The sequence below is a fragment of the Solea senegalensis genome, linkage group LG17 (assembly GCF_019176455.1).
Source record: "Solea senegalensis isolate Sse05_10M linkage group LG17, IFAPA_SoseM_1, whole genome shotgun sequence".
Classification (NCBI taxonomy): domain Eukaryota; kingdom Metazoa; phylum Chordata; class Actinopteri; order Pleuronectiformes; family Soleidae; genus Solea; species Solea senegalensis.
The window spans coordinates 16593882-16603707 of record NC_058037.1 but is presented as its reverse complement, the minus strand read 5'-3'; the positions used below and the strand labels follow the sequence as shown (position 1 = coordinate 16603707).

The window sequence follows — 9826 nt, the reverse complement described above, 5'->3', positions numbered from 1 at the left end:
TGCAGTGTTTGGGAATCATTATAACCTCAGAACTATTTTTAGTTCTGTGCGTATACAATATCCACAGCAACTTTTATTGGAGCAGAGTTTTCCAGAACTCTTTCCATGCCAGATTGTGTGATACATACTAACAGATTCTACAAGGCCAGTATTGATCCATGGAGCAGAGGGTCAATCCCGCAATAGATCTGTTACAAATCTCTCCTGACATTTGGGTTTAACATGTCCAGTGTTGTGAGACGAAAAGGGGGGGTTACATCATATTTTTAGAGCCCGTTTCCTCCCTCGGCACGTGCTCCGCTCCAATAATGTTTGGAGAAGTTCAATTTCAATCTGTTTTCTTTTATTCTGCTGCGCCTATGAAGCGATGCCACTGCAGTGCTTTCAATGTCAACTTGTGTGTGCTTTCAGGATGATATAAAAGTGAGGGGAAGAGTGTCTTAAACTCGATTTTGTATCCAGCAAAGTTTGCAATCAGGTCTCAGCGTGATGCAAAAAAACCCCAGATAGGGCGTGAGGTCTACAGTGCAGGGTTGTTGTCGTCAACATTTCTTTGAATTACAGCTCCTTTCACCTGCTACTCTCAGCGGTACACTGTCTGGTCTGGTCTGTGAGGCACTTAAAGCGCCCGCTCCGATCTGGTAGCATTTAAAAACAAAACAGCGTCCTGTCAAACTGTCTACCTCCTAAAATTATCTGGTGTCAACTCAACCTAGACTTTCTTTCTTTGATTGCAATAGCTCTTCTTATGAGAGTGGGAAATACACAAAACTGTCATCTACTGCTCCCTATACACCCACCCAGGTCGTATTAAATAGTAATTACTATGTAAAATATAGGGTAAATTTGGAACTGTGGAGGTTAATCAACACTTACTATACTATTTGCATATGTCGTGTAGTTCATTTGAAACCATTGGGATTCTACTACTCGGAAACACCTTGGAAACAGTGTTGCTAACCATAATTAATGTGTGAATTTTGAGGCTTGTCTTCACAGTAATGACACCCCTTTTTTTTTGTTGTTAACAACTCTACTTCAAGTGAGGAAAAATCGAGGGCTCAAGCTTGGAGAAATATCACTCTGAGGTTGTGAAATGATGTTCAGAAATCATTTTAAACCCGCTGTGATATGTCACACTCTGTAGGAACAAACAGAATAATGTAGAATGATGACTCCGGAGGCAGCGCAGCAGCGAGCTGTGGGAGAGGCTTCACCTACCGGAACATCACCATATCTTGTTGTTATTGTTTTCATGAGGCTGAGGCGTGAGCTCACGATCTCGCTAAGGAAACATGAAAAATATGAATCTCGCCGTGTTTAATTCATAGAATAAACATGAATTACATGTGGCGAGATTCATATTTAGTGAATGCAAACAAAAATACAAGTACCTATATTTTTGGAGGTATGTTTGGTCTAATCGGCCTGATTTAATTACTTTCCAAAAGCATAGTTATTGTGTTTTTCATCACGTGACTAAGATTGTTTACACCGCCATGTTGGCAGGATTAGCTACTGCAAAAATGAATGGCGCCAGTAGCATTTTTAAGCCGTCTGGAGTTCACAGTGCACCTAAAGTTAATGGATTTCGAACCATATATCGCAAAACCTGACAGACCGAATAAATCTGAGCCTTATACCGCCCCCTGGTGCTTTTCACAAGTCTGGAAACAGCCATAGAGGACATGCTTCCAGACCCTCAGTCTACTCCAGAGAACGCTTACTACTGCAGTAAAGGCATGTAAAATAAACACGATATTAGTACCCTGTTTGTGAACTTGCGTGATGGCAGTGATCCATCCTCGCTACCACTCAGCATCTTTGGTAAAATGTCTTCCCTTTACTCGACCTTGACTCTACATCATCTTTAGTTTTTATGAATACAACTGGCAAACACAAATATTGCCTGTCGTGTACTGTACGTAGCATGTATAGATTTGAACTGTAAGGCTTCCTGCCAAAATGGCATAGTTTAGGTTACCGAGAAATGCACAACGGGATTGCTTGACATTAGCTACTGAAACTATATCACCTCAAGACCTCATGGTATACTCCACACTGAGCATCTGAACATAAACAAAACTATACTGTCATACAACAGATGGAGAAAATCCCCATATACTGTATGCCTACACAATTTATGTTTTTTGTGAGGATATGATCAGCGCCTCTAAATTGGAGGTCATGGTTCTTAGTAGGAAATCGATTGCCTTTTCGGAGTATCTCGTGGTCTTCTTCACGACTAAGGGGAACAACGGAGCATGTGATTGGTTGGAGAATCGGAGTAGGGGGAGCGGTATTGTGTTGTGATGAAAAGGGAGCTGAGCCAAGAGGCAAAGCTCATGATCTGCCAGTCGATCTTCATTCCTACCCAAAATCATGAGAAGAGTCCTCAGAAGGGTGGCTAGGTTCCCTTAGAGATAGGGTAAGCTCAGCAACCCAGGAGGGATTCGGAGAAGGGCCACTGCACCTTTGTGTGGAAAGAAGCCAGTTGAACCTGGTAAAGATGCCACAGGGGCACCTCTCTAGGTAGGTGTTCCTGTCATGTCCAACTGGGAGGAGACCTAGGGGCAGACCAAGGACTCGGTGGTGACCAATCTCCTCACTGGCATCAGACCACCTGGGGAACCCCCAGTCAGTGCTTGATGATGTGGAAAGTCTTGGGCCCCCTGCTAGAGCTGCTACCCTCGTAACCAGATCCCAGATAAGCGGTTGACGATGATGGATGGTGTTGACACTGGTCACTTTTGACCCGAAACACTGAAACAATTAATGGTTCAAGGAACAAAGTGACATGTACCAAATATTCATATGTATTACTTGAACCTTTGGTAATATCACAGTCTTCTCTTTGAATTTATGACTATTGTGACAGATGGCTGACAGAAAGTCCATATTGAAACCCCACATGATGATTAAAATAATAATTGCTACAGAAAGTGCTCAGTGACTACATGGTGATTTCTTTAAATGAGTGGAGGATTACAGCTCTGCTCCACTGCTGTTGGAAAACCATTTCCATATGCGCCACACTGGAAATGTCTTCCAAAGGGCATAATGCAGCAGCATGCTTGGTCGCCCAATGCGAGACAAAAGCTTTGTCAGGTTTTCTTTTCAGTCATTTCCTCGTCTCTAATCTCTCTTTGTGGGATTACCGCACATTTAATGAGCTGAAACAGTGTCATTATGAAATTGGCACCCCTATTCTTCCTGTAAGGGTATTATAATATGAAAAGTCCTAATAAAACAATTGTTCTCTTTTGCACATTTTCACTCACTTGACATATTTCATCCCCTTTGAATAAATCCCCTCACCGCGTTAAAAGGGCAATTAGAGCAACGGGTGGTGAGCACAGCGAAGATTCACTCCACGTTCTCTTTACGATCCTTCCGTCTCTCTCTCGACATCTTTCTCCTCTCGTTTTCCAGAAAAGTAAGTCGTGTGCCCATAAAGGTTTAGCTGTAGAAATTCACTCTTACTGCTGTGCCACAAATTGTAGTGCCATAAAGTGTAATTGTGATCCCATTAGCGTACAAAAGGTGAACATTGACTTGCTCTGATCAATAAAACATCTCAGAGTTTAAAGATATATTGGATCTCTCGGGCTCATTGGGCCTCACAAACCATTAAGGATCACATCGCTTACCCGCTGAAAATCAGCAGAGAAAAAAAGCCTGATACGCGCCATGACTTTCAAAGTATAGCGGCTCTAATTTAGCATCACAAATGAGCTGTTCCCCATCATTTGACCAGTTTGAAACAAAAGCAACTTTCAAAAAAAAATAAAAAAATACAGGTTACATGTGATTTAAAACATTATTTGAGTGTCGGAATATAAAAAAGTAATGAGTCATTTTAAATGTTTATACTGTGTGAAAATACTGTGAATAAAGATTATGAAGTAATTTAATGACTTTGGTAATGGTGATCACTTGGCGATACACAGAGACTATTTTGGCAGTAATGTCTCAGATTATCGCTTGAACAAAGCATTTAAACGAAACACAAGTGGAAATATAATGCTTCCTCAGTGCACAAGTATAAATAAATGACAAACCTAAATGAAGTGCAGACGCTTCTTTGACTGAGGCGGTGATTTTGGAACAGAATTATAGACGCTAAATGTCTTTTTCTGACTGTCATATCAAATGTGTAGCTGGATTTGTCTCATCATGTTTGTCACTGTGACTGTTGGCCTTTCTCCAATAGTCCTTGAACCCCCTTTTGTTTCATTTTTTTGTGGTTTAATGTGACCGGGGCATTTTAATTAATCATCGCTAATTCATCTCATCAAAAGGGTAAGTGATTAAAGATAAAAAGCTGTTTAATGACTCCCAATATACAGTCTACTTTTCAGCAGAACAGTTCAGAATATTGCTGAGAACAAACCACAAATGACAACATAAGTGGAAAAATGCAGTAATTCTTCTTTATGGATTCTCTTTCCGAAGTAACAAGTGACATTTTAATCAAAGGACTATCCTGCTTTTGGACAGTGTAACGATACAGACACACAGCTCTTGTAAAACTCTGTGAAAATATCGCTTTATTTCTTTTTTTATTATTATATTTCCCTGTTCTAGTCTCTTGTTCACTCCTCTCCGTCCCCACTTGTTTATTTTCATCTTGCCTTTTCTTTTGTTGTTTTTTTCTTCCCTTTCCTTCCTATTATGTAAACTTGAGAGAGAGTATGTGATCTTTACACGATCTATCCAAACATCACACATTGCAGAGTAATTTAATTAAGTCTGTTTTTTTTTTCTAGTCTTGACACCGTTGATCACAGCTCTTTGTTTCTTTTATTTTTCAGTCCGATGTCAAACTCTAATGCTATCCTACACTTTCTGCTCCTGCGTTGTTTAATGCCGTGTGATGCATTTGGAATAGTGCTTTTAAAGGCAAAGCACATTTTGTGCAGGTCCCGCTCAGTGGTCGTTGCACTGCTGCGGCAGATTGAGGCAATTCATTTATTTGTAATGAATGGTATTCATGACTGCGTGGACTGACTGCCTCATTTCAGCAAGGATCAATATAGTGCTAAGACATCGCCACCTTTTGCCACTGGCTGACATAAAACCACACGGACTGGAGCTGCTTAGGGAAACATTTGCACGGGCGACTTTTCACTCGCTGGAGTTTTGCAAAGTTAGTTGACTTTTCTTCTTCCCACTTTCAGCCTATTATGCAGTTAGTTGTTTCCAAAGAACTAACCGGATTTGTTCCCCTGAAAGTCAAGGTACTTATTTCTATAAAAGTGCAAAATTAATTGAATATGAACGTTCACTACTGCTCATGCGTGGAGGGGTGCACCATCTTTGGAGGGTATTAACAGCAACTCAACTTGGACAAATGTCACAAAAACAATTGCTGCCTGATTTGCACCAGACATGCCCCACCCTTAACATTTCCATGGAATACAAACAAAGCTGTCCAAGACGGCAGTTTGTATACATGGAAATGTAAGGACAGTTTAGCTGCCCCAGAATGCAGCAATGTAATGTTTTTGTGACATTTGTCCATGTGTTGTCGTATATAGCTGCCCAAGATGGTGGACCCCACAGCACATGCGCAGTGCAAATCGGGTAGTGACAATGAGGACGTATAAACTCCCAAAGTTAGCATTACATTTACAAAACACAGACACTTCCTCCCTTTACCTACAAATCTTCTCCATCCCTCCATCCATCAATAACGTGATACATACAGTATTTTTATAATAGTTATTTAATAATAGTATTAATAATATTAATATTTAATAATAGTATGGATGCAGAGAAGCTCATATGTTTTGTTGAAAGCACCCATTTCAAAATATGACCATTAACGCATACATTATACTTCATGTTTGTTTTTACAGGTGTGTATCCACTCTATGATTTTCATTGGTCAAACAATTCAGCAGAATATGTCGTGGTTAGCTAAAACCAGTAGTTTTAACCAATTCCTAAACCTCCTTTGACCTTAGCTAGCTACAGTTAGCTCACAGCTAGCTGTAGCTAATAATATCTGCCACATGTGTTATTTAACATGTCAAGGTCATAGCTGCTAGCTAGCTGGCTAACGTCACGCTAATCAATTATCAATGACAGAAGCTACTACATGTAACTACAATGTGAGTAAGGAGTTTAGGGCTTTGCTAGCAGTTAGTTAGCACTTGATTTCCAGCATGATTTTAGGCCATGTTTTCTCTTTTTTTTTTTTGTTTCAATTGTTTTGTAAGTTAGGTATTTAACAGCGTTTGTGTGATCGTCTCAACCAGTTGTGGGTTTCTCTGTTCAGGTGTGTGCAGAACATCGGTGTAGTACCAGCCGCTTGATAATCAGCCACTCACCTCGTTGGTTGAGAGGACCGAGTCTTCATCCAGACTGAGAACGGCGTCAGTGCGGATGACATCGTGGGGATAAAAACGACTGCTCATCGTCTGAAAAAGAAAAGAGAGACAGAGGCGACTGATATTTTTATCCAATTCATCAGAGTCAGAGCCAGTTTAGCGAGAAAGAAATAATCTTTTAAAGCAAATATGCTAATAACTAGAAGCATTTTATAGTTCTCCAGCTGGCAGAGAGGTATATAAAAAAAGAATCAAAGACACATTAACATCCTAAGAGGAAATGTGCTGTTGTTGTTTTTTAAACTCCCTATTGTGTGTTTGTAATTCAATGAGCTGATTTATTTGGTTTTGTGTGAGTCTTTATCAATTCACTGCCCACAAGAAGGTGTAGCAGACCTCGGCCCATTAGCCTAATGAAAACTGCTGATGATATTGACTTGTGGTTGAAGTGTGAATTATTTAAGTGTTTGTGTAGAAGAGGGGAAAAGGAGATTTTGGGAAAAAAACAGAAACAAGAGTTTGGGTGATGTTTCGGAAAAACTGTCGGATCTCTTCCTGGTTTTGACGGCTGCTGTGTTATTAGAGCATTACCCACATGTACAAAAAATATCAGTTGTTTTCAACGCAGTGTGACGTTAAGAGTCAAATCCATTCATTAGCAATCCTCTAACTTCTCAATCCTGGTCCCTGGGATCCACTTCCCTGCATGTTTCAGAAGTTTCCTTGCTCCAACACTCACACCTGATTCAAATAAAGGGCTCGTTATCTGCAGAGTTTGCTGATGAGCTGACAGTTTGAATCAGGTGTGAGTGTTGGAGCAGGGAAACATCTAAAACATGCAGAGGAGTGGCTCCCCAGGACCAGGATTCAGAAAGCCTTTTTCTAACTTATCGTTCACGTGGTTAAAATAGAGTCTCATTTTGAAATTGAACTAAAGGATAATTCTAAAATTTCAAATGGTCATTTTCTAAGATTTCAAGTTGCTGACCTAATCTCTTTGTCCAAGACAGATGATGACTCTGATATTTCATTCATTATTTTAAATATATAAGTTGTTCTGAATGCTTGATATGCCAGTGTGTATTTGTTTTATTGAGCTGTCATTTGTACTTTTTGTTCCTATGCGTCATATTATCACTGGTTTTCCAGTTTAAGCTTAAGTATGTGAATGTGTTTCCATGGTAGATGAAAAATACTCCATGGGTAAATCTGACACATTTAAGAGTGTATAATAATCTCTTTTTTAAATCACAAGCTTTGTTAGAGAGCGAGAGAGAGAGAGTTGATTTGCAAAGTTTGATCCATAACTCCTGTTAAGTTTTCATGTAATTTAAATGAAGCCTTGTGTTAACTACGCTGTCACTGTGGTGACATCTAACATGAGTTCACTATCTGGATTAAAGCAGATTGAACTTGTGCCCCAGTGGGTAAAAATAAGAGGCTTATTTTGAGGAGTACAACACAAATATCTGCAAGGTTAAAACGTCTGCTTCCGTCTCTGGGCTTTAATGAGCCAACGCACGCTGGTTTTCACAAATTCATCACCAAATTGAGTGCAACATCAAACAAATTTGAACGCAAAAATGCCCCCGAATTCCTCAGATTGTTTTGCGAGTGCAGTGAATCACTGCTTCAAGTAAGAAACATTGGCGGAAAATGGAGTTTTTGACTGGATGGATGCCCAATAATCTTTCTTTTTTTTAAAAAAAAACAGCATCACAGTGTAAAGTGACTGACTGCAGTAAATTAAGCCACAAGCGTCATAACCAAACACATTCATCCTCCACTAATGATCTCAATGGAATACATTTATAACTAGGACTGCACGCAGTCATGATAGGGCCTTCGCTGTCTCCCTCACAGCGAGGGCTTTGTTTTTCACAAATTGGCACATTTTTTATGTCTCTCATTTACGTAGGGTGACACCAACATTCAAAATGGCCGACTTCCTGTTGACGGTCGACTTTTTTTCTTCGTCTTGGTCTATAACATCTTCCTGCAAAGTTTCAGGCAACGCACAGGTCCGGGAAGCGTGCCGGGAGTTATGCGTGAAGGATAACAATAAGTTACTCGCAATAATTTGTGCCACGAGCCATTTCGGACTGTACCATTTCGGGGCTCGGGCCTTAATTACAGCACTTTAAGACGAAGAGGAAACAAGTGCTTCATATAACATACTTTGTGACGTCGTTAGCGTTAGCTCACAGCAATGCTGCCGCGCTCTGACAGAGCTGTTAGCATTGGCCCGTGTTTATTTATTATTACTCACCAAAATGAATTCCCATCACATCCATTTAGAAAATAAAATAATCCTTTCAGTGCAATATTCTGCCTCCTGCTGTTGATGGATTAATGTTGCCCCGTCATGGATTAAATGCTGTGTCAAGAGCTTTTTTTATGAGATACAGAAAAAACACAATATTTCAGCCTAAAACAAAAAAAAATCATCAAACTGAAAGGTAATTAATAAAAATTCCAGCACTGACACTTTCAATTTACTTAATGTCAGGACTGGCACTCGTGTTTCGAAGCCTTATATGAGCTGACTTCAGTCAGTGTTGCGTCCTTTGGCTGGTGTCACTGCTTTTCTGCCTCTGGACGGAGATAAGATCGCACTGAGATCAGTGAACGTTCAATGGTCTGGATCTTATCTTTGTCGCTCTCTGTCCGTCCATTGCCTCTCTTTATTTGCTATGACTCCTGCTACTTTTAAGGGGGGGAAGATACACACTATTTATTGTCCTTCCTGGTGTGAGAGACGATATTTCACAAAGGTTTTAATGCACTTGTAACGTGTTTAATGTATCTTTTCTCATTTCTGAGGCATATTTTTAATTCCTTTAGTCATAATCTGAAAGAAAAACTGTTATTTTAGATAATAAAGCCGTGTTTATAATCCATCACTACACTACTGGGAATTTACACCTTATTATTGAATTTTGTTGGGTCATTTATTATGAATGTTTATTTCAAATATGTCAAAGAGCAAGAAGTGACTGGCAGAAAAGTAAATGTGGATTATAAGGAAATTGCTGCCTTTGTTACTTACACCCCTAAACTTTGGAACACACTACCCTTAGATATGAGAGAATTCAGCTCACTAGATATTTATTTAATTTTACTTTTTACTCTAGCCTTCACCTAGCTCCATTTTATTCCACCCTGTGTTGACTTTTATTTGCATTTTGTTTTGTTTTTTGAACTTTTTGGAAATAGAGAATATTCATTGCGAGGACCATCACTCTGCGGTCACTCAGCCGCTCTGACCTTCACTTCAATCAGATTCAAACATTAGGTCCCGCTTGACCTTTTAATCTCCGCACTTTATTTTTTATTTTTTGCTCTTCTGGTATAATTTAAATGCATAGCCGAGGAGCCAAGGATCAATGTCAAAGATTAATTTATCAATATTAAATTGCGGGTGTGGAGGGGGAAAAGGCAGCGCGCGCGGCACAGAGCGGTGATTGATGAAGGTGAGACGGAGTCAACAT

At 39.8% G+C, this 9826-nt stretch overlaps 1 protein-coding gene across 1 annotated transcript in view; it reads right to left on the bottom strand.

Annotated features, from left to right (window-relative positions):
- Positions 1–2245: 2245 nt before the first annotated feature.
- The window catches only part of LOC122784514 (exostosin-1), a 165819-nt gene continuing 158238 nt past the window's right edge, over positions 2246–9826 (bottom strand). Inside the window, exons 9-11 of the mRNA XM_044049816.1 lie at positions 6336–6425; positions 2568–2763; positions 2246–2370 (exon numbers count right to left, since the gene is read on the bottom strand). Of these exons, the coding sequence (XP_043905751.1) occupies positions 2246–2370; positions 2568–2763; positions 6336–6425 (411 nt within the window). The remainder of the gene's footprint in view (positions 2371–2567; positions 2764–6335; positions 6426–9826) is intronic.